Raw genomic sequence first — 24,754 nt, 5'->3', positions numbered from 1 at the left:
TAATAAGCCCGGCTCACGAACAGCATTCTTATAACGCTAGCAGACGAAAGAGCGTTTGAAGCATTTTTCTTGATGTTTTTTTTTTCCTTTTTCTTCCCCGGCTCTCTAGCTCACCGCGCAATTTTAGGCCTGCGCAAAGAGTTCCCGGAGCGGGAAGCCAGCCCAGCATTCAGGAGCGAACATGATGCAAGCGCACTTCGCGACATTTGAAATATTTGCACGCGCCTACGCAAGGCGGTGTACTGGCGCCGACGCAAGAAGCAAACGAGCGAGAAAAAAAAAAGAAAACAAGCAGGCCGTCGCAGCGAGAGAAAGAAGAGAAAGGAAACTCCAGTCTACGCTCCTGGAAACATGCGCGGAAAACTCTGCCGAGAGCGGCCCCGGGCCACGCAGTGCGATGCCGTCCGGGCCTGTGCAGTGCCCGAGAGGCGCGAGGAAAACTCGAGTCACGCGCAGCCAATGCGTAGTGGCTCTGTCCGTATGCCGGCGGCGAGCGCTATTAGGCCGCCGACCGGCTCGCAGAGCGCGCGGCGCCGGCTCGTTGCTGGTCACGCGCCGCTTCCAACTGCTGCAGCCGGGCTTCCCTCCCTTCTTGCCTTTTCCTTCAGCGCGGGAAGCGCCGCTCGGCCACCGGCCTTCCCCTCCTGAGCTCCCCTTTTTTTTCTGCCCGTGCTTTCGTCTCCATTTGCCTAACATGTGCCCGCTTCTACCGCAGCCTGTTCTTGGTCTTTTCTCGTTTGCCGGCGACACGTGTTCAGCAGTGTTGCTAGTACTGAATTCCATCAAGACGTCGTCGCTCCTTTCCAAAAATAGACTCCCCGTGCTGTCTTACGCTGCGACTGCAAAACTGGCGCGCCGCGTGCATTCCGGGGCGGACTGCTAAAAGGGTGAACTGCTAGAAGCGCGCGTCCGCCGCTTCCCTTCGCGAGGCTCCGCTGTTCGCCGTGCAGTACAGGAAACGGAAACCTCGCAACGAGGCGAGTGTTGCGCCGTGTTCGAAAAATAAAAATGTAAGAAAGAAAGCACGAAGCTCCGACGGCACCGGTCAGATATGCGCGATCGGAATGATGTCAGACGCGAACGCTGCCGATAATTAAATGTTTCGCATTTTACGTTCATTTACTTTTCCGCTTGAAAGGTCTTGCGAAGTGTTTGTTCATCAACAAACTACTCGGCAATGCTGCGCTTCACGCTCGAGGATTAACGCGAGCGAGTGCTCGCGTTTGAATCCGGACCGTAATACCGCGCTCGGGCCAATCTATGCCGGAGATGCAGCTTTTCAGTGCAGCTTACAGAGTATACGCTCCGTCGGTGCGTTGAATCTCGGATTATTGTCAGCCTGCTGGTAGCGCAACGAGTCAGCGTGTTCCAAATACGTCGTGTGGTCAGTCGAAATTAGCGATGTATGCCGCATTGCTCTGCACAGTGGCAGTGCCGCAGTGCAACGCAGTATCTCCCTGTGATGTTGTCTTACGCCTCCTTCTTTCCCCATCAAATTGGGCTTTTTTCTGCGCATCTCCTCCTGTGTTCAGAGTCAGACATTTCTTTCAGCGCAGCCTTGCTATTCATTCAGCAAAAGCTTCCAGTTCCTGGCGCAACTTACCTTCGCTTCGTCAAAGGGACTGTCCAATGAATTAAAAGTCGCTTGTAAATGCATTCAATGCTTAGAAATGATGCTAAGGATCATTCACACTAAGTATGAGTCTTCGGAATTGAGCCGGCAATTTATTATGAATTTTTAAAAACCATGTTTTTCAAAATTCACTCGCCGATAGGTGTTCTCGCAGTGACGGATTTTGCAACTAAAATCGTGAAAACAGACGTCACTAGTGCCGTGACGTCGGCAAGCCCTCACACGCTGTCATTCGCTGGAGCCACGGCAGCCACGACGTCACGGGCACACTTCCGGTAGCAGTGAAAGTCGTCTGCTCGTGCCGCTGCGCGAGCCCCTCGGGGCAAGCGCGAGCCAGGTCACTGCCTTCGCGCATATGGTTTCAATTTACCTCCGCCGCCTTTTTCTGTCGGGAGTTCCGGAGCCACTCGCAATGTCTTTTTTGTCCGCAACACCAGACGACAAGCAAAGAATCCGACGCGTGCCGTAATCCAGAAAGGCGAAGAGAGACCGCGGAGACGCTGGTGATGCTGCTGCTGGGGCGCTGGGTGCGACAACCGGAAGTCGCAACCGAACGTCAGCGCATGACGTGTTCATAGGCGGGGCCCAGTCCCAGAGCTGTTTTCTTTATTTTTTTCTGGTGCCCCACGTGTACGAGTTGAGGGGAGAGAGGAGGAGCGTAATTTTTAATCGTCTATATATTGGTTGTTATGCTAGCTCGAAAATTCTTGCACTGAGGTGACGAGTGATCGGATGCCAGTCTCTCGGCTGCTTTATGTAACCTCAATTAATTCATTGCATAGTCCCTTTAAATTACACCCTTGAAACGAAATCCGCGTTGAATAAACGCGAACCTTTAGAATGTTCGTTTTTGTTTGTTTGTTTTTTCTTGAGGAAAAATAATGCATTCTATGTATGCGGCAAACTGGCTCTGGACGCTACGCATCACACGTCAAATTAAACGCTCTTAAAGATGCATGTCAGTAGCTGCTGCTCAAAGGATATGATGCTATAACTATCGCGGAGGTACGTATAGTTCTGTCTAAATTACGCGTAACTCAAGATAATGACGTCCAAGCTTCTGAATGAAACGAATAAACAAAAAAAATGTGATTAAAGAAGAGCCAATGCTTGGTACGGCAGAATTTGTTTGAAGTTTCTGGACAACGCGTCAAGAAGAAGCGGCGCATATTGAAGCATTTTCCGTGGTCACAAAATATGCGCCGTATAAAATGCAAATGGGTTGACTGATAGTTATGTCTCGAAACCAATGTAACGAGCGTCAGCGCAGGCCACTACGCAGTCTCCCAGCGGGCGCGCGGTCACATCGACGTGTTTGGCTATTAAAGGTGTAGCCGAGAATAGGAAAAGAGCCTTCAGTGAGGGGATCCGACACGGAATCCTAGTATTTTACTTAAATATTTGCAATATCTGGAAGCAGCAATTTGTCCACCGCTCAGCGGCAACACGATTTCAACGGCTGTGTGACCAAAATGGTTGTTGAGACATTTGTTCTACAGTCGAACCTCGTTGAAGCGGTTTATAACGAAATATTGGATATAACGAAGAAATAACAATTCCTCTTGGAAGCTCGGTCAACACGGGATGTAACGAAGTGGCGGCTATAACGAAGTGATCGTCGGGCCCTTTCAACTTTGTTATAACGAGGTTCAACTGTACTGTTAAACTAGCATCGGTGCCAAACTTCTATAGAGCAATGGATCGAGGCATCGACTCGTTTGCTTTCGCCATGCAAGTACCGTATACAATCAAATTCCTCTTCAGTGTGTACTACGGTCCTTCGGCTCAGCGCTTCTGTCGGCACGACGGCAGTACTGTTCATCACGCTATACTCGAGTTTCATAGGTACCCTGCCGTAAAGGACAGTACAACTTTATTAATTTATGGCAATACTGCACAGCGCCCGACTATGTACAAACTACTTGGACTGTCACCAATAATTATATTTGGAGAAATAGGTTACTCTTAGACTTAAAGTCACTTCGTTAGAAACGAAGCTAGATGCGGAAATGGATTCGTTCGTCTAAAATTTAGATCGTGCAGTATGCAGCAGCTCCTGTGTCTGCAGCTGCATGACGAGACTGTTCTTGTTATGAATTGTGTCGGTAGGCACCCGCGTCTTCTGAAGCTGTGTGATTAATGAAGTTTGAGCAAAAAGGATTGCAGTGTGACTGGCTACCTGGACATCCTCGGTCATACCGTATTTAAGAACTCCGGGGAAAGTCGGCAATAATTTACTTTACCCGAAAACGTTATACCCCTCATTTTTTATACAACATTTGCTTCGGGCTACACAGTATAAATATTCAGATGTTTACTTCACACCATGGCCCTTAAAAAAATTCATGTTGAGGTCGTGTTGGATTCTTTATGAGCCGACTCAACTTCAACATGTCATTTTGAATGTGTGTTGGGATCAGGAAGCGCTTGTGTTGGCCGACTGTTGATGCCGAATTTAATCGGAGGAGTTACCACCATGCTTGAGTATTCTCAACACCACTTCTCAATTTTTTCTGTGTTTAATTCGTATTGAAATTGTTGGGCTGACTGAACACATCCGCTGTGGTAACAAAAAATTCACATGAATGCATTCCTATTTCGGCGGAAAGACCAACTGCCGATGCCATGCTAACAAAAAGGCGAAAACAGAAAGCGTTCAAGGTTTGTCATAACAACATCTGAATAGACGTTAGCTTGCACAGTATAAGTGTGTGGGCTTCCGCAAGAATTTGAAAACAGAAGACTAGATCTGCATGTAACAAGATCTTCCGTCTACTGAAGACCCGCTGACTATGAGCAGATGGGATCAGATGCTAGTACAGACATTGTTGCACTGAGTGCCCATAACTATCACATTATACGCCATTTTCGAGTGACTTCCGATTTGTATAAGCTCTTAGCCCTAATATCTCTAAATACGCAATGGAGTAGAGTTCTTGCTCTTTCGAGTACTTACTGAAACGAGTCAATTTCCCCGTTTCAAATAATTCCCCTATGAGCTTAAGTTTATTATTTGTATACTCTGCGAAACCACAACTGAAAAAGAATGGAAATTCCCTTACGTAATCGATGCTGGTTTAAGAGGGACCGGAATTTGGTTTAGACACTCGTGAGTGGACTTGACATACATTGGGGTTATGATAGCTTCCTATTTATTCAACACGAACTCAACAAGACGTCAACAGTGGCTCAAAAGTAATTGTTCGGGCAAATCTTTTATGATCAGATAAAAAATAAAAACGTCATTTCTGCTCATGATTTTGTGTTAATTATTAGGTTTTCCTGACCCGCGACTTCAAAATACTGCTTCTAACGTGCGCAAACTAACCCGCTTGCGTTATGTGAGGCAGAAACTTCACTATGTATCTTCTATCTGGTCCTCTCATAAGAACTAATAAATCGACATGATAGAAAAAAAATTTAAGTAGGGTGATGAACGGTGACGTTTCTGTCCTGATTTATAGTCCACTATTTGCACTCACTCACTGCACTTAGGCTGTATGCAGTAGTCGTCTCACCCTTTTTTTCGTACATAGTTGTACGAAAAAATAAATATTTATGATTTGTGCATTCACTTCTTGCACAATGCCCTCTGGATGCGTGTAAGGGACATGCAAATAAATACGCTTTAAAGCGCGTGACTTAGAGGCTCCGATAGTGCGCCTTTTATTTTATTATTATTCAGAGGTTAACTCAGAATCCGAAAAATCGATGCATGTAACGGTTCACGTTTTTCTAATTTTTTTTTTCAGCAGACACCTGAAGGAGTATGAAAGAAAATAACACACCACAGTACCAAAATAATGGCTTCTCTTCAAATATACTGTTCCGAATAGCGTCATGCGGCCTGTGCCTAATTTTTTATGGCTCCGGCTTAATGCGCGCAGAAATAAATCCACTTCCTTAATCTTTCAAAGAAGCGGTTAAGATGTAGTTGCATTTTATTATTGAATGATGCACTCCGACCTTCACTAGAGCAAGAATTACAAGCAGGGAACCGCGAACGCAATCAAGTGTGAGCGCTTAATATTCTGCTAACCAGGGCCTCACAGCTCTTAGAACGAAGCTACGTTCAGCACGGGATTAAAGTCACGCGCAGAGCGAAACAGAGGCAACCAAACCAGGCAATCAGCTTAATCAATAACCTCACTTTTTTTCTTTCCTTCTCCACCCCGTTCGCGAAAGGAAAGCGATAAAGCATGCGCTCCCCGCTATCAGCCCGACAGAATCGGGCCGCGAGGGCGGGGGCAAAACTCGGAAAAGAACAACCAAGAGTGAAAACGAATTTCCCCCAAAGCCCGCGCGGTTGATTGGACGTATTGGACAAGCAATCACCCGTCCAGAAACGGGTGCAATAAATAACAAAATCGCGTTTTCCCCTGGTTTCGCCGTTCTGACATAACGCGGAGTCCGCTGGCCCCGTTCTTCCTTTCACTCCCGTTCCTTCTTTTTTTTTTCTTTTCATGCACTAGCCTCCATTTCGCATAGCAAATCGAGCGTAACAGCCGCCGCGCCCTCTCCTCTCCCCCTCCGCCCACCTCCTCGCATCTTCCAGCTTCCTTTGGCTGCGCACGCCAACTAGAGAACGCTGTCGGTCAGGTCGGGAGAAAAAAAGTAACGCCGAACAAAATAGCCAGACCGCAGAGTGTGTGCGTGTGTGCGTGCGCGCGCACGCATAAGCGCGCTACACGCAAAAGATTCGTCCAGCCGGCGGAGCAGAAAGCAAAGCACGCTTCCGAAAACAATGCGGGCCGACCCTCTGGGGGCTTAGCGAAGAAGGAGCCTAGATTTTCGGCCGCTCCGAAGGACTGATTTATCCGCGTGAGGAATAAACGCGCTGGGCCTACCGGCTGCAGAGGCGCCCGCCGGGGCTGCGGAGCCACGCTCCAAAATAGCGCGCCTGTTTCCAGCTGATGGCCGGGGACAAGCGGCGCGGCTCCTTTGCAAGCCTGCCACACCGATGTCGACGGCACACGCGGAGCAGTCGCCAAGAGCCAGTCGAGCGCCGCCCCACGCATGCGGCGGCGCTGGTGCCTTCTTCCACGATGCCGGCATGCGAAGCTCTGCCGCACGGCGCAGAGTCTCGCGTCAACTGCGTGCACACAATTGCTACGGCATTCGTTCGCTCTTGGGGTTCTGCCTGGAAAGCCGCAAGCGCGAGGCGAGCCTACAACACTGCAGCGAGAACCTACCCCCGAGTTTCATGGTCATGGGTTTATGGAGCGTGGTAAAATGATAACACTGGTCGAGAGCGAGCGAGCGAGGATCGCTGGGAATCACTCTTTTGTCGGAATATACTCCGCGGAGTTCTTCCGCGGCGTCAAAAGCTTTCAACCCGCTGCGAATCACATGTAGCAACTGAAGTTACCGCGGCAGACCTTCTGTGATGAAACCACGGGAAGAAGGCAAAATACTAATTTCTCCTATGCTCTCGTAATAATTCCATCTCGTAAGCAGACGTGCAAAACACATTGGAGCCAGTGCTCATTAATTACAGCCTGCGCAAAGCAATAGACCCAACAGCAATGGCACACTGAGCTCATCTAGCTGCGAAGAAACTCTGTTGGATTTTCTTAACAGTCGGCAAGAACGTTCGAGTCAATACTGAAAACCCTTTTATGGCGTTTTTAATTTTTGAGGACACGCTAGCAACAGCTGCGAGCTGCAAAGCTTTGTGCAGCACGCTGCGGGAGCATACCATTCCTCCCGGAGTCGTGTCCATCTGTTCCTCCGTCTTTGCAAGAGTGGGGCACACCTCTCAGTCAGGGACTACAGGACCTGCCCAGTCAGTTTTGCCTACAATGTAGGTCCCATTAGCCACAGGTGTCTTTGTTAAAGAGACGTGTGCGAGCCAACTGTTCCTTTTTCTCGTAGTAGGTAGAAGGGTTTTTGTTTTTCCGAATTTCTTTTATTACGTACCTTTATCAGAGCACGTTAAAGAAACCAAGGTGGTGGAAATTTCCGGAGCCCTTCACTACGGCGTTCCTCATAGCCTGAGTCGCTTTGAGACGTTAAACCTCCATAAACCATAACCATAACGTCATTATTTGGAAGTTACTCTAGTGTTCATTTAACATTCAAGTGTCACCAGCTTGCCCCGATATATAAATTTTTGTACTCGTCTGCTGTCCGCTGTACTTCAAGCGCTGCTGCACCCGCTATGGCCAGTAAAGACGAAATAAGGGACTGACTTCCCAGCCTGCAGCTACGGAAGAAGCGAAGGAAATAACACCGAGTCACATTTCTGCAATAAGCGCTAAATGGCTACATTTATCCAGTACCTCCTGCCTCAGCCATCCATTTAGCGCCATACTCCAAGCTTTGAGCAGTTCTCGCATCGCAGGCCGGCTCCACAACGAAATAAGATGTTCACTGAACGCAAGACAAGCCCTCTGTTTGCCAAGATATCGTTATGTGCGAGCCCCGCGAATGAGAGCGACCCCGAATGGTGCGAACCAAACGGCAGGCGCATGAATGCCGCACGCTGGAGTGAAGGGCGACACGCGTGCGCACAGGAGCGCGCCTGTCGCCGACACCTGGCGAGAGGCCAGTTGCCCAACTAGCGTTTGAATCGAACGATGAGGCTCGATACTCGCAGAAGCATGAATGCGAAATTCCTCGCGTGCAAGCAACGCTCGGCAGGCTTCCAGTTCGCGCGCTTTGCGTGCGACTTACCGGAACTTTTCCTGCAACTCTGCGCTCCAGCGCGCTATGCTTTGCAGGAGGCGCACCAAGCTTCGCTATTTGGGGTCAAGGGTCACCATCTTTCTTCCTTTATCAAACGCTCCCTTCTTTTCCTTTTTCTTTTTTCTGGCAAGTCTGACCTTCCGTGAGAGCCACACTCCCAAGGGTTGGGCCTCGGTTATGCCTTCGACACTGACTCGCGCGCACAGGCTGCGTGCAGAGCGCCGGATGCGATGCCGCTGCAGCCACAAACGGCTCGTCGCTCGCGGCCTCCCACAGCAGGCGTGTCCGCGGCTCGCGATTTTGTCTTTATTTGCACTAGCGCCCTTTCCATCACGGCTGCATAATATGCCTCGCTACGCTGTCAAACAGAGCACAGGAAGACGGACGAGGAAAGATGCGTGTGAAGAGCGTTTCTGCGCGCTTGCGTGCTCTCGCATGTAGCTCGCGACGGCGACATAAATGCATGAGGAACAAAGACAAGCAGCTGCTTAGAATTAAATGCCAGTCCTCCGTATGCCTACCCGTTTCATTTTGTTTTGACTTTGTTGGCCTGAAGCGGCTCATGGCTCATCTTGACTTCCACGGCAGGTAACAGAAGACGAGTGCAAATGGCGCATGGTATTCGGGACCATTCGCTACAAGCCTTCTTTCCTTCTGCGTTACATAACGCTCCAACCACGTTTCGTTCTGTTGGAAGGAGCATTATAGCAACTGCAGTCTGCCTTGCTCATGTAGCATATTTCCGCTGGTATGATATCACCCAAGACCGCAGACGTCGCTGCCGAAGAGACGCCGACTTTCTCCAGTGTAAAAGCAGCGGCCTCCTTCTGTACAGCCTTCAGCAGGCGAACGTATAGCCAGTTGTGCAGAAGGCATTTCGGCTCCCTTTAGAACACGCGTTAGCGAGAATCTATATGCTGTCAGCAACAAAGCACGGGAGGGCAAGCATTCATTCTATAGGACAACCACGCCATATTAGTCGAGTTTTTCTGAGTGGCGTCAAGTCATGCGAGTAACAAAACGAATCCCCGTGCAACGTAGTTATTGACTATTTTGACTATAAAATAGCTGGCGTTTTACTTTTTTATTTTTACTTAACAATTTTACAGGGCATGTACAGAAAAGTAAAAATGCCTTGATTGGTACTGAATTCGCTACTCATGTCCAGCCATTTCTCTGCATGCTTGTGCTAAATGTATCGCCGCTTTACATTTGAAACACTTTTTTTTTGTGCTAAAACACACCCATATTTTTTTTTGCACACAACTGAAATTTCAATTGCACCTACGCCTTCGTCCCTTTCTATCCACATGACACAACCAATTATTGAAAGCTCTTGAAGGACGAGACAGAAGGTGAAATACATAGCGAACGAAACTATGAAAGCCTCCTGGCAGCAGATGCGTGTATAGCACTTCGCCCTAAAAGTGAGAATACATATATCATGCGATTCACTATGTAAACCACTGTCGCTAATGATTCGCTCATCGCGAACCCAACGGCCTATGTCGAGCGTGCACGCCGAAATCATGTACCGGATCTTGGACAACTCATCTTCAAGGCGGGTTCCATTAGCGCTCCAACAAAACGCACTTTTACCACATCTATGCAACGGCAGCGCATGCAACGGTTCGCAGCCTTCATAAGCACTGGCTGGCTTGCACTCAAGAGCATATTTTGCCGTGCCTGTGAAAATCATGCCTCTTATACCCTCACAGCCACTCGCTTATGTTCTTTATTCTTCCCTGGTGAGCAGTCCGCAGCTGCTCTGCTTGTTATGATGAGTACGGCGTTCAGCCAGGGCCAACAGAAGCCACTTTTTTCCAACAGCACAAAGTCGAGCCGCTCCAGGCGGTTCTCGTGGCCGCGTATCGCGCACGCCTCCAGACGCCGCCATTATACGCCTGCTCCGGCCGCATCCTCCTGTTTCGAGCCGCTCGCACTACGTGAACATGGCCCCGGCGAGAGGCAAAACGCGCCTCAGCGCGGCGCTCCGTTTAAATGCAGCAAGTTAGCGTTAAAAAAAAAAAAAGTAGTATGGTTTCCTCGGAACTGCGGCGCAGAGTTCAACGAGCGCTGCGGGTGTGCGTAGATGCGGCGCGGAGCAGCTGAACGTTCATACCCAGTTACGAAAGAAACAGGCGTGTCTTAATCGCGGCGTTATCGAAACGACGCCAGAGCCATGATCGCCATGTAAGGCAGAGGTGTACTCTCATTTCTCACGGGAAGCTGTCGGAATTAGCGCTACCCTTGTAATGGACCATTATTTATAGAAGTGCTCTCTAGAAACCGCACTTCATCAGCGCTGACACGCGGTAATGAGCAGTGAACCCCGGCACGCCGGTTTTTGCTCCCTTTTTGTCGGGCTGCCGTAGCGGACCCTCGCAGCCTCGAGTCGCCACCGCCTCGCGCGCGGCAGCACCGAGCACTGAAGCGGGTCTGGCGGGAGGCCGAAACAAAGGGGAGCGCTTGAGGGGCGTCCCGAGCAGGTGCAGTGCCCGTCGTTCGGCGCTTCCTCGGCGGAGGCTTGGCTAAATTACGCCGACACGGTGCCCGCGTGAAAGAAACCCGCGGAGCCAGCTTGCGGCTTTGTTGCTTCTGCGCCTTTCCGGTCGGCGACGCGCGTTCTATTCGGAGCCGGCTCCGGCGCGCCGAGGGCTGCGCACCGGGCTGGTCGCGCCCGCGCCGCGCCCGCGGTCCATCGCCTCGGCTACGCGGTGCTTCCCCGAGAAAGCGGCTTGGGCAAGCGTCCACGTCGATGGCGCGCGCTTGAGCGGGCTACGGCGAGTCTTTGCCGTCGTGCCCTTAACGCGCACCCGAGCTCGAGTTCGCGGAGTCTGCTCGGCGCGTGACTCTGAGCCTTTTAACACGGTGAAGTCCTGCACACAGCAGTGGGAATCTTCCTGAAAAGAGAGACTGCAAAAAAGGAGTGACGAGCCCGCGACTATTTCGGGTATCACGAAAGACATCGTTATCGTGTGATTCTACGAGCTAGCACTAAGTGTGGTACTACAGGTTCCATGCGTCCAGTGGACCACCGGCAGACACAAGGCTTGGAACAATTTGAGAAATGCTGGTGCAAAACTTTCATGGAGCACAGCTCAGGTGCGTAGCGAGTAAAATAGAAATTCGCGAGGCCAGTTTACAAATCTGCGAAAGGCTCCAAGCATACTTTCGGCCTTTAGCTGAAGTCGGTTTTGTCTGGCTCGAAAACATGACTTTTTTCCTCTTCCTGGCATCAATTTTTGTCAGCACCTTTGGGTAAAATTTCTTATCCTAACGCCTTCATACTTCCGGTATATAGAATGCAAGTTGAACCATAGCTTCAATAAGAAGGAGCGCATTTAGTGAGGATAAACCCTAAGCAGCGTGTTTGGCGATCAGTTGGCGCTATTACGAATGTTGTTACAGTTAATTATTCAGATAATGTTCGAATAAAAGCCCGCAAATGTTTAACGGTTATAGGTCCATGAAAAGGCTTACTTGGTTACATCATTTGTGCAAAGACAGCTTGACTTAGAGTGTGAAAAGAACGTTCATTACTGCGTGCTGAGATCTTAATGTCTGCGGGATGAGCTCCTCTGTACAAACCCCCACCAAGAGGCGTGCTTTTACTGGCGGCTGCCGCGGCGCCCCAATTTGGCGCAACCATGTGCGGACGGCCGCAGGTACTGTACTTGAATACTAATAGATGAGAATACTGCTTGAACAACACAGAGCATAAATTAGGATAAAGCTATTTGAGCTTAATTCTCGCGTATTCTGACAGCATATTTTGAAAGCGCTGGTCCTTGCTGGTTACAACACATTTTATAATATGCAAGCTTCACGAGCCCAATTCTGTTGCCACTGCCAAACGTTGGCTTTGTTAGACGTTAGTCCCAAGACGGTAGCTAACTCTCTAATGCTCCTGTAGCCAACCGATTACGATACACAAAGTATGCTTTGCCATATCTGAAACTGCCTAGAAATTAAGATTCCTCTTGGGCCATTAGTGCCGCAGCTTTCTGCGAAAGTTCGGCCAACTGGCTTCACGTGCAACTTTCGTGGCTTGTCGCGGTGATACGAAGAACAATGGCCGCAGTTGTTCGTTGCAACTGCAGCTGTTGAGTCAGAAAACAAGTGTAAAAATCTAACACAGAGAGAAAGTAAAGTTCACTGCGTTTAATGCGTGTTTAATACACAATTTGCACCTTTACCTACTGCCTCGGCTGTGCCGTGTTATTCTTCGCGCTCCTGTAATCCAGGAGTCCACTAAGTGTAGGATGCAAATTGTACCATAGCAGCAACCGCAATTCACGAGACCCCGGACGGAAGGTTTCACTTTTTTTATGTACTTGTTGAACAAACTTTTTACTAAACGATAAGAATCCGCGGAGAGATGGAAAACCTCCGGTAACATGCGCGTACCTCAGGCGACAAGGGCTGCAACGTCGGCAGTCAGAAGAAGACGCTGCAGTTTACAATCAGGGAACGCAACAACATTTCCCTCTCGTTGCTGAATTATAAACTGTGGCATCGGCTGCGTTTTTTATGGAGGAAAAACGCTAAGGCGCCCGTGTGCTGTGCGATGTCAGTGCACGTTAAAGATCCCCAGGTGGTCGAAATTATTCCGGAGCCCTCCACTACGGCACCTATTCTTCCTTTCTTCTTTCACTCCCTCCTTTATCCCTTCCCTTACGGCGCGGTTCAGGTGTCCAAAGATATATGAGACAGATACTGCGCCATTTCCTTTCCCCAAAAAACCAATTATTATTAAAACGTGAATTAAAGCTCGGCATGTGCGCAAAGACGAGCCACAAAAGGAGGGATAAGACGTTGGCGGGTGCAAAGGTCCTTCCTGAATGGGGTCATCTTCTCTCTCTCTTAAAGCGGAACAAGAAAAGAAGGAAACGCGGTTAAAAGATAATTAAGGGCGTGTCACAGTAGAGTGTACTGCAAACAGAGGACTCGGAAGCACAGAGGGCGACTGTCACTCGGTGCTTCTCTGCGACAGCTTCCTCTTCTCTCGGGGCGCTTCCTGAATGGCCTGACAGTGCGCACAAAGAAATAAGTGAATAAATAATTAAGTGGCAAAGAAGACCCGACGCCTAAGAGCGCTCAGTAAGGGTGATCTGTACTTTCGACTCACGGATGCAAGTTTCTATGCGTTGAGAAGCGCTCATCTTCTCACAGACGCACGAACAAGCATTTCAGCAAATTTCTGTTTGGCGCACTGAGTGGAGCGACGGCTTGGAAACAACGGTGGTAGGGCACACTATAAATTCGTTGATTCGGGCAAAGCTGCACAGCTCCCGGATTATCACACCCCTGATCGCACTTACCCCTAAACACCCTAAACAGGTCAAAAACTGTGAGAGAGCCGCAGTCATTGTTGAAATACTGACACATGATCTAGGCTCATCATCCTTTTGAAGCATGAGGCGACAGAAAAGTACATTAGGATAGGATTTCCTCGGCAGCAGGCTTATCGCACATCGTGCACATCGACCGAAGGTAGTCGGGATCGGTTCTTGCTTTTATTTCCAACTACGCAGCCGTGGCTTAAAATTTAGCGCGTTCAGCTTGTGAATGTGGTCGCTGCTGAACATATGGTGAAATGCAGGTGGATAAACGAAAACAAATTGCATGTGCATCTGGTTTCACAAGTCCTGAACGTTAAGGGATCAGAATTCGTACTTGTTGCATGCTTCAAGTCGTGCATTCTGTTATACGTGAGCGTCTCACCATCTGTTCCTTTCTTTTTTACTTTTTCAGCGTTGGCAGTCACTCTCCTGACAATTACAAGCAGTATGATAGCAGGTAAGTGGTCGCCTTTTTTCCTTTTTCTTCTCTACTGCCACCTTACGTGCAACTAACGCGCACTAATGGACCCATTTCCACGCACCATGGTGTACTAAAGGAGTGTCAAGAACGCTTCTTGAAATCTGTACAGTTCGAAGAAGAGGGGGAAAAAATAAAAATTCAGAACAGGCGGCATGTCTCCGGTCAGACTGAAATTCTCGCACGATGCACGATGAAATTCTCGCACGATTCTCGCACGGTATATACTTTAAAGGAGGTTGTATGGAAGCTCGGCGGGCAAGTAAAGAAACACCAAAGGAAAAAAATGAGGCCAACCGTGTGGGAGATTTAACAAAAAGAAAAATATAGAGCAAAAGTCAGCGGACAATGAAAGCCCATGTGGGGGTAAAATGCAATACCAAATATAGAAAAAGGACTGAGTAGACCAACCGGAAAAATAAATAGCCATATTGTGAATGGACACGGGATTTCTAAATGAACCTGCCAGCCCCTTAGTCGAGGTAAGCGCACACTGAACCACCGTGACATCTGCGCCAAGTTCAGAGCTGAGAGAAAGTGTGTTGCATGCATGCAAAGATACCAATAGTTGGTCGATTGGTCCTGGGCTACACACTGCATTAACTTTGGAAACAAGTTCGATAATTTCGCTGACAGGGCTGCTCGTGCGGTTTTGCGTTTCCGTGTACCTCTCATTTTTGCACTGCACGGACTTGGGCTTGCCCAAACACCAGGGCCGGGTATGTAAGCTTTCCGCTCGGTCCGGGCTGAGCTTCGTAGTTTATTTTTATTTCCCCTTCCCCACATCATGAAAAGTGAAAAAAAAATGGCACCTGTGTTAAACGGACACTGAGGACAACGCTATCAATTTTTTTTTTGTTAGTAAAATCCGATACTTCGGCATTTTGTGGCTTTGTTGCCGCTTGTCCGACAGCGGGAGGTGCATTTATTGCTAAGAGATTTGGATTCGAAGTTTAAAAACTTTTTCCCGCCGCTACAATTCATACTCTGGGCTATTTGATGAATAAATAGGAGTAAATTGACGAAAAGAGGCGGAAACGGAAACGAGGACTTCGTCACTGCTGGCGGCGAGCGCTGCGCTGCCGCCTAGCAGCAGCCGAAATGAAAACTACTGCCGGCCGGACGTTGAAGGCCTCTGAATCAGCCGTCGTGGTTTCGCTTGCGTTTGCACCAACGTCACGATGGATCCCGTTCCTTATTCCGCTGGCCGCCTCAGCTTTGCCGCCAGTTGCAGGTTTTCTTTCACTACAAACATTCAGGTTGTCTTTTTTCCGTCTTCCTCGTGTGATAAAAGTGCACTGGTGGTTTCAAAACAAAACTTATATACTTCAATATCGACCAGACATGTAACATTCATGTACATTTGTCAGCCACAGAGATCTGTGGAGTCTTTTCTCCCATTTCATCGTAACGCTTGTACTTGTGAGATTAGCCTGTGGTGGCGATACCTGTATTTCAGTTCTTGCTCTTTTCTGCCTTACAAGAGCTTTGTTTTCGGAAAGAGTGTTGTTTGTGTTAAGGAGCTGGTATCCTATCGACACAAGCCAACTTCAGTATCTCCTCAGTGTCCCTTTAAGTAACCCATTTAAAATAAAAACGTATATAAAAATTCCCCCGGGAACTTATACGCACGAAGAGAGCACATCGACCCAACGCAATTCGTGCTCGTGTTGATCATATAATTACTCTTTCTTACCCGTGGAAACAAGCCTTATAAAAAAATTGCCTGTGGTCTAGCTCTCGTTAACCCTAGTTGAATTGCGAAAGCTTCGTTTTTTCGGCACGTCGTCCACGCAGCGTCTCATTCCGACGCTCTCGAGAACTCAAACCGGTCTCTTCCGCAGTTGAAGAGTCACTCCGGGACGTGGCACGACTTCTTCTAGCCGCATCTTCGTTGCGACGCTTCTCGAGTCGTGCGGCGCGTTCGTCTGCCGTCTCTTCAGCGCGTTCTCTCTTCCTCGCTTCGTCCTTTCGTTGTTGCCTCTCTTGCCTCTCTTTCGCGCTCTCCATAACGACTAGGATTCACTGAGGCGAAGCGCATATATATATATATATATATATATATATATATATATATATATATATATATATATATATATATATATATATATATATATATATATATATATATATATATATATATATATATATATATATATATATATATACCCTCCGCGAGGCGACACCTCCTCTACCTCTACCCCAGCGGAGCACACCTGGTGGAGCGAGCGGCGACGGCAGCAGCGTCGACGGCGGCGCCATCTGTTGGAGCGCGCCTGCGGCGTTGCTAGGCAACGGCTGCTCAAGGTCATTCGCGGGCCACGGCATACGGCTGAAGTGCGACCACGCGACGAGCCGAGCTGGCTGCCTGGCTGGCGTAGTGTTGCTTTCGCAACAAAACCGATTATCATTGAGTTCAAAATGTTTGACCACTATACTGGAGAACACGCAGATGTTCAATACTCCTGTGCACCGTAGCGACCGCCAGAAGCCGCAATGCCATAGAGCGAGATTTAGATATAAAATTCACAGGTTAGAAATCTACCGAGCCCCGCGCTTCCACGGTAGTGCGAAGAAAATCGGTGTCAAAAGTGCCCGTGAGAAATGCTATCAGTCGCATCTGCCTTCACCCGCATTTGCCTGTTCCGACACAACATCGTATTCGCTATGCGCAAACAAGGCTTTCAGCGCTCCATTTGCGAAAATATTGACACGAGCTCTGCTGCCTACTCCACGGCATGTTTATCAACGTCTGACAATATTTCCATTAGAAGGTCGGAGTCGTGGCCAGAATTCAATAACAAATGCACGTACGACTATGTAAACATACCGGAGTAATTAATCAAGCATACCGTGAAGAATATACATTGGCTTTCCTGTTTAATTATCTCATCTTAGTGTTTATTTTTATGTGTTCGTTTTTTTCTTTATATTCTTTCGAAGGCTCTTGGGTGTCAGAGAGTGAAGTAATGTACAACTAAGCAATACGCGAAATGGCCGCTTTAGTTGAGGATTTCTGGCAATGGAGGCAGAGGATGTTGTTACAGATAAATAGGCTTCGAGAATGACGGACTTAGATGTTGGCTCGGCACCTTTTCACCTGGTTAATGGAATGCAGGAAAAGCAGAAAGAAAAATTATGCTATGTGTTGAAAATATCTACGCAAATTTCACTCACAAAAGAAAGAATGCCTATTTTTCCTCCCGGTGAAAAATCTCAGAGGCTGGGCGGAAGTTTCGTTGCGGGGACGCCGAGAGGTCGGGTAGCGTAACAAATAATGCAACCGGCAGACAGCTGTTGGATGTCTCTCACTAATTAGCTCAGTGAATAGAGCAATGATTTTGAATCAATGAGGCATATTTCAGCTTTACCAAAACCAGTTATTTTTATATATTTTTCGGAATAACTAGATCCCCTATACGCAATAATTAAGTGGTGAGGAGCCGATTCCTCTTCAAACGGAAACATTAGTAATATTATTGTGTTATCAAACAGAAATGAAGCGGCATGAAGCAGTTACAACGATCTTATCTGTCCCGCGACTGTCCATCGCGCTTGCATTAATCGGAAGGACGTGGTGCGCAAAACTGGCGATGGGGCAGCGTAGTTCCTGGCCGCAGTACGCTACCTATAGCTCACCAATACACGGTCATCTTAAGTTTCCTCTTCTTCGGTCGCCCCGTTCTGTACTACAATGAAGTTGTTTATGTTACTCCAATATGGCTGATTTAGTATGCACCAATTACTTGAGCCTCGAAGCAAGCGAACCTAGCAGCGTACCCTTCTGTCATCCCGATTGCTTCTGCCAGACACTGACCCAGATATATCTGTGCGGCAGAGGCAATAGACGTTCAAGTATCTTGTTTCGTACGCTATTCAGCTAATGTACTTCGGTAAGCTATATGTACAGAACAGAGCTGAGATATCTCTTGCACTTCCTCCTGCTTCTATTCATTTGTAATCCTCAAATACACACGCAAATTTATTATGCTCAGAAGTGTAACTCCAAAGCAGAGATTAACTTTTATCTCAACGTTCGGTGTGCGCGCGCGAGAGACATGTTTCGCCGTGATATGCACTTCTGAGCAGGGGCTATAGGTTAAGCATCAGAAATCACAGGTCTTTCAATGGAGCGAGGCGGGTTTGCCTCGGAGCCGCCGGACAGGGCACAGGCCATTAAATGCGGCCCGGATAGTGCTGTACTTTCGGCTTTTTTCTGGGGCTCATGAGAACAGGCGGAGGAAAAATAAGCCCTCTTTTTCTGCATCACAGAGTGCGACACTGACTTCAACAACAAACAGGACAGACGGAATGAAAAATTCCAAGATTGTTTATTTGCCACTGACACGACGCTTCTTAGTAGTTTTAGGCGCTGCTTCCTCTACCTTGTCCCTGAATATCATAATATTTCAGGAAGATTTCGTGAAAGGTTTAGGACTGCGTTTATAATGATACTTGTAAGTGCCGCCTGTGTGTGTAACATCGTGAGACCGGCTATAGTTAACCGTTCAGTCCGCGAAAAATAAGCAAGGCGACGAGCAGATCGGTATTCTCTTCTGCGGAAACAGCTCACCAAGGCCCATGAACACAGTCGAGGTGAGCGCGCCTGGAGACGAAGAGAAACAATGCTGGTAGCAGTCAAGCCGACCGGATGCAAATAAGCCGTTTCTCCTTATTTCTACTCTGAGCTCGCGATAATTTGAATAATTTATGCGTTCTTCAATATTACGGCCGTATTTCACAGTCCGACGATCTATGGCAAGCGAAATACCGGTCCCCAAGACTGTGAAAATTTTCAATCTAATTAAGATTACCGCGAGTACATGCTTTGAAAATTAAGAAGCGTACAGCCTCTTAATATTTAAAGCGAGCGCTCCTTCTTCCCTAGTTTATAGTTACTCATCCAGATCTTCGCCCGTGTGTCGAAAGTGCGCACCAGACGGCGCGAGGCTGTTGTTTTCTTTTTATTTTTTTATCTTACTTCCTTGCCGAGCGCGTGTCAGGAAGTTCTGGCCTGCATTTTGTTTCATGAAGCCACACTCACGAAAAAAAGGAACAAATATGCAATAAAGGACTGCCTCGGACGTTGGCTCGGACATTTGTGTGACAACTGCTGGAGCCACAGTGATATTATTCCGCAGGGGAGGCAGCGTGCGTTGCAAAAGGAAAGGCCGTCTTATTGCTGATAGTGGGCAAAGAAGCGTTTTCGAACCTCGAATGAGCTCCGCGAAGATTCAAAAGCGCAGACAGCATCGAACACAGCAACCCGGGAAGCCGAGCGGGCTGCATGCAGGAAGGAGAGCGGCAGTCCCGGCGCATTCCTGTCCCGCTGGGGGCGGGCGACGTCTCCGAGGCATCTGCGGGGCTAACGCGAACGGTCGGGAACGGCGGGCCGGCGTCTGTTCGATAAGGGGTCGATGCACAAGACACCCAGAATGTCCGACGCGGCCGCCGCCGTTGTGCGGGCATGCGAGATAACGAACGGCCCCAATGTGCCATCTATTCGTAATGAGCAGTGCTGTGCATATATGGAGCGGGCATGACAATGTCCCCGGCGTATCGCGCGCACCGTTTATTACGGCCCCGAGGATTCTCTTCCTTCGCCACACGCACGCGATACCCCGACCGTCTGCTGTCATTTGCTTTGCCTCATTCATGACGTCTGGGAAGTAAGAAGACCGAAATGGCGGGAATGCCCGCCGTTTCTGCGCGATCCCACGAGCGAATCGCGTATACGTTTGGGCCTCGCAAGAGGGCGCAGTGAACTTCCACCCCCTGCATTAATAAGGCGCAAATGAGAACGCTTTTTACGACGTGCTTTGCTTCGCGCAAGCACGTCAGCTGCGGCTTCCCGGCGAACGTAACTTTTATCACTATACTTTACGCAAACCATTCCGTCGTTTCGACACTGCGGTTTTTTATCTTTCGTCTCCGCGTTTCATTGCGCCAATTTTTTTTTCTTTCTTGTTTTCCAAAGCGGGGACACTCGGCGATATTCATATTCGACCGCAAAGTATATTTGCGATGACCTGGTCAGCTAGGTCATTCCTTTTACATATACCATGTGCTGCGGTATGCTTGCGTTTTATTATTCGTACCTAACGGTACATGCTTGTGGGTCACAGCAAGCGAATTTCTAATGTGTTGCTGCTTTAACGTTAGATTCGGTCCTTATTTCTGCACGTTTCAAGAATGTTGGTCGCACGACATATGTGATTTGTAGCTTTCAGAGAAAGTTGGAGTAAAAAAATTCAGTACATGTTGGGCATGCTATGCATTCAAAGTCGGGGCTGAGGCAAAATATTGTGTGCAAAAGCGCGTTTCGCAGAAGCATCAATAACAATCTTTGACCAGGTTGTAAAAATGCAGAAAAGAATCTTGCCAGTAATTGCGAACCTACGTTATGCAGAGTACGCAGCCCATCCGTGTAAACAGTTTTAAACTGCGCTCAGTATGCACGAGCAACATAGGCTGTCTCGCCAGAACTATCTCAATCATACGCCATTTCTCTCTCCTTCCTGTTATAACAGCCTTGTCTCTGGCAATGCATGCACCGAGTAATACTACGAGAACCGAACATCGCAGTTTCCCCAAATGGCAGCACTTACTACAGCAGACAGATGAGCCCTGAGCAATTTGCCGCGACTTTGATATTATTAGATTATGTTAGAAATTCTTCTTTCTCAATTAAACTTCACATATTAAGGCGAAAGTCTTTAATAGCTCATGCTCGCGTCCGTCCGTCCGTTACGCTCTTCAGCATGATAAGTAAACAAATCTTTGTGCACGATGGGATTCGAACCACCATCCTTCCGTTCTGCAGCTGAGCGAGCTAACGACTACCCTACTTCCTGCAACGCGCAATATGTATTCTCCTTGTCTAGTGTTTACGCTCGAGAGTGTTTACGGGAAGGCGTCGAATCAGACGGGTGCCTCCCAAACGCCCTCCAGTGTCTCCAGAATTTAAGTTTCACAAACAATTCTGTACTTTTTCTGTACTTAAAAGTTCCAACAACGCAGCTTTTTGCCTTGCGTCCTCTCTCCTTTGTTGCTGATGTAACCTCGAGAGAGTTAATAACAAACTTGAACATCTAAAAAAACATCAGTGACACAAGCAGCAACACCGCGGTAAAGGCTTTCGCCTCACCACACTTCAGGTCAACAAAGTCCCGCCCTGAATTTTTTCAGTGAACTGTTCTAAATTTAATGTGCAGCTCCTTTAGTACCACGAATTTCTTTACGGTACTATCTATACGTCTTGAGGTATACTTCAGTCTTGAGGTTGATGCGTCCACACGTGTACATTTTGCTATGTAAAAAAGAAAATACTCGCAAAGAAGTCAAAAATAAATGACGAGCGCCACTCCTAGCGACAGATTAGGTAGTGCGGTGTGCCGAATCGAGTATATTGGATGGGAATCCTAGTCAGCACTATTGGTACAATATGCTTCAAGTTCGTTCAGCACAAAATTAATAGATGCGTACACATACACAACACCGCTTATCTTGGGAATGTGCGTTCCTTGTGTCTGTGTTTTTTGCAGGTTGTCAAATCAGAAGCAGGTGGAGCAGCCTTCATTGATTGTTTCGCTGATCAACTTCATGATGAGAAATAGCGCGAAGGGAAGCGCTATTTTTTATGATGAACTTGAACCAACCAACTCGCCCAAATTTCGGTGTTGCTTAGTCGGTGATCAAGTCTGTTTAATGAACGCTTATTTTAATTAATTTTTGTGTCAGCCTTATGGAAGCTGAAGTTGTGAGAAATAGGACAATGCATGCGAAAACGCAGACTTTATTTCTTACTTTCAGTCGTAAAATAGGCCATGCAAAGCACGAATTCCTCAGTAATGATTGTCCAAGTTTTATATGAAAACGAATGTCTCCAAACAGTCGCTTCTCTAAGCTGGTTGTTATCTTCGCACGCAAACTGCTGTCATCGTGTATGAGAGCCTACATCATTGGGCAACCATGATAGATTTTGCATGCTCGAAAAGAAAACTGCCATGTGCCTTTATAAACTTTGTATGGACCATAGTACCAGCAGTTGATCTCAGGACACCAATATACTGAAAATGTTTAAGCACTATAGCTTTCGGACTGCTGACACTCAATCATTAAACCAAAAAAAATTAAGCACCTGAATAAATTAGCGTTTTGGTTTTTAGTCAACTATCATACATGCATCATTTTTCGTTGCACATTAGCACAACAAGGACAAACTGCGGTCTACCAACGCGGATGTGAAAATTGTGAATTGTGAGGTTTAACTCCTCGAAACGGCACATTGGCTATGAAGGACGCCGTAGTACAGGGCTCCGGATTAATTTGCATCACTTGGGGTTCTTTAACGCGCGCTGACATCACACAGCAAACGGCCGTTTTTGTATTTCTCCTCCATCGAAATACGGCTGCCGCGGCCGGGATCGAACCCGCGGCCTTGGGATCAGCAGCCGAACGCAAAAGACACAGAGCTACCGCGGCGGGTTCAACGAGAATGTGCCAGTTACCAAAGTACCCGAACACTTTACAAGAAGACAGGATCGGCCTAATTACTACACCCTTCCGCAAGGCCCTTTTTTATTATTATGCGTGGAAATAAAAGGGGCTCGGTCTCGTTCCCATTTATTTCCTCTATTCTTCATGCGTGCTATCTTTGACGCCAGGAGGTAACGGTCTCCTCTAATGAGTGGCGGGGCGTTGTTCGCGAATGTCGCAGGCCAGTATTTATGGAACATGTTCTGAAGTTTGCCATGTAGATCACAGCAGCGTAACGTGCTGCATAGAGATCACAGGACGGAACTTTGATCTTTGCGGGCAGCGCTTTCACGGCGCCACTGCGCAAGCCTGTCTCGGGCACGGAACGTCCGAGCTCTGCCCAAGCCGTGCGTCTGCGTGATAAAGTCACGTAGGAGGCACCAAAATGACGAGAGTCAGCCGCGCATCTCACATAATAGTTCAAAATGGGGTTTTGCTCTTGCGGCCACGCAGGTTGCTTTTGGCGGTAGTTTTTTGGTTGCGCAGTGGAGCAATCACAGCGCCGCATGGGCGCAATCCCCATGGCGAAGAGGGATGTACAGCCGGGCAAATCCTTCGCTTTCTCGCGCGACCTCCGGCTTTTTTTTTTTTTTCGCCAGCAACTTATACGGAGCGAACTTGAGAAAATGACAGGGATAAAAGCTTGCTCACAAAGCGGGCTTCTGGGCACACCTTCTCCTGAGCGGCTCCTTCCTCCGGACACCGCCCCTTATTAGCACGGTTCAGACAAGACTGCACCATGTGCTCGCTCTTAGCCACGCGCACGCGCATCGAACAAATCTGCCTGAATGGCAAGTGGGTTAAACCATTTTTTGTTCGTGTTTTATGTTCCGAAGGTTCACGTTGTAGCAACCGCAACCGGCCGAATAATTAAAATTAATAAAATAGACAAAGCCCTCCTAAGCTTGAAATAAACCAAACCAAAGATCTGTCCTTTCTTACTTCCTGGCGTGAACGCTTTGTTCTTCTCGACAAAGAGCTGTCATGGGCAATATGCGCTACGTTGAGCTCTAATCTACGCATTCTGCATATCAGGTGTTTCGGGGAATATTTTAAGTACTTTTCAAAAATAGGCCTTCTGGGGTTAAAATATGGCTTTTGCGGCATAGTATTACTAGTGTTGGTGGCCACCAGAAAGTTGGTGAATCGTGTTAACTAGTAAGCTGGTTAACTAATTTAATAATTAACTTTTTATCTAATAGAGTTGGTGGTCTAGTCGCAATTAGAGATTTGTAGCCGGTCGTTAGTAATAGCCATATCAGTTTTCAGAATTTCGAAAACGCGATTCTCATCGGTGCTGCGGTTCGACAAAATTTGGCTACATCGTGCCAAAATAGATGCTTTTTCGAAAAGCATGCAGGCAAAACAACTTTTTCAGTGCACGTAACTAGTGAAAAAAGCTAAATCTTGTCTAGCCACAGCGCCAAGGGCAATCGCGTTTTCTGAATTCTAAAAACTAATATGGGTATTACTAGCCACCGGCTACAAATCTCTGATTGCAACTAGGCGGCTAACTCTAATAGTTAAAAAGTTAATTATTAAAAATTAGTTATCCAGCTTACTACTTTAAATGATTCACCGGTTTTCTGGTTTTCGCCAACACTGGTAATACTATGCTGAAAAACCACCTTTTTTTACCTCAAAAACCATATTTTTCAGGATTACTTAGACTTCCTTCAAACACTTGGCATATAGGTCTTTTGGCGACGCTCCGCTCCATGACACTCTTATGAAGGTATAAATTATACCTTGCCTCTTGAGACACGTGCGGTGACACCTTGACGGCTGCTGCAAACTACGAAGAACAAGTGCTGTAAAGGCGGCTGTTCCAAGGTTTGACTACGCGCATTACTGCGCTCCTGCCTGGCCGCCATGCTGCAGCTAGGAAATAAGATTATATGTCAACTAGTGTTGATAACCGCTCTTTCTACAGACGAATAAAGCGTTTCTACCAGGATGTATGAAACGAACGAGTCATGCTTTGGGTGATTTGATATTAAAGCACGCTTGGCTTATTTAAAAATTTTAATACATCGACCGGTTGCTACAAAGTAAACCTTCCACGCGCATAAA

General features: G+C 47.7%; 1 protein-coding gene across 1 annotated transcript in view; it reads left to right on the top strand.

The window, feature by feature from the left end:
- LOC144114330 (neuropilin and tolloid-like protein 1) overlaps nucleotides 1-24,754 on the top strand; it is a 328,075-nt gene that overhangs the window by 148,139 nt on the left and 155,182 nt on the right. Inside the window, exon 2 of the mRNA XM_077647979.1 lies at nucleotides 14,078-14,122. Coding sequence (XP_077504105.1) covers nucleotides 14,078-14,122 — 45 coding nt within the window. The remainder of the gene's footprint in view (nucleotides 1-14,077; nucleotides 14,123-24,754) is intronic.

This window comes from Amblyomma americanum, chromosome 1 (genome assembly GCF_052857255.1).
Source record: "Amblyomma americanum isolate KBUSLIRL-KWMA chromosome 1, ASM5285725v1, whole genome shotgun sequence".
In the NCBI taxonomy this organism is placed as follows: Eukaryota; Metazoa; Arthropoda; class Arachnida; order Ixodida; family Ixodidae; genus Amblyomma; species Amblyomma americanum.
Note: the sequence above shows the minus strand (reverse complement) of the source record. Positions and strands in the feature narration are given on the sequence as shown.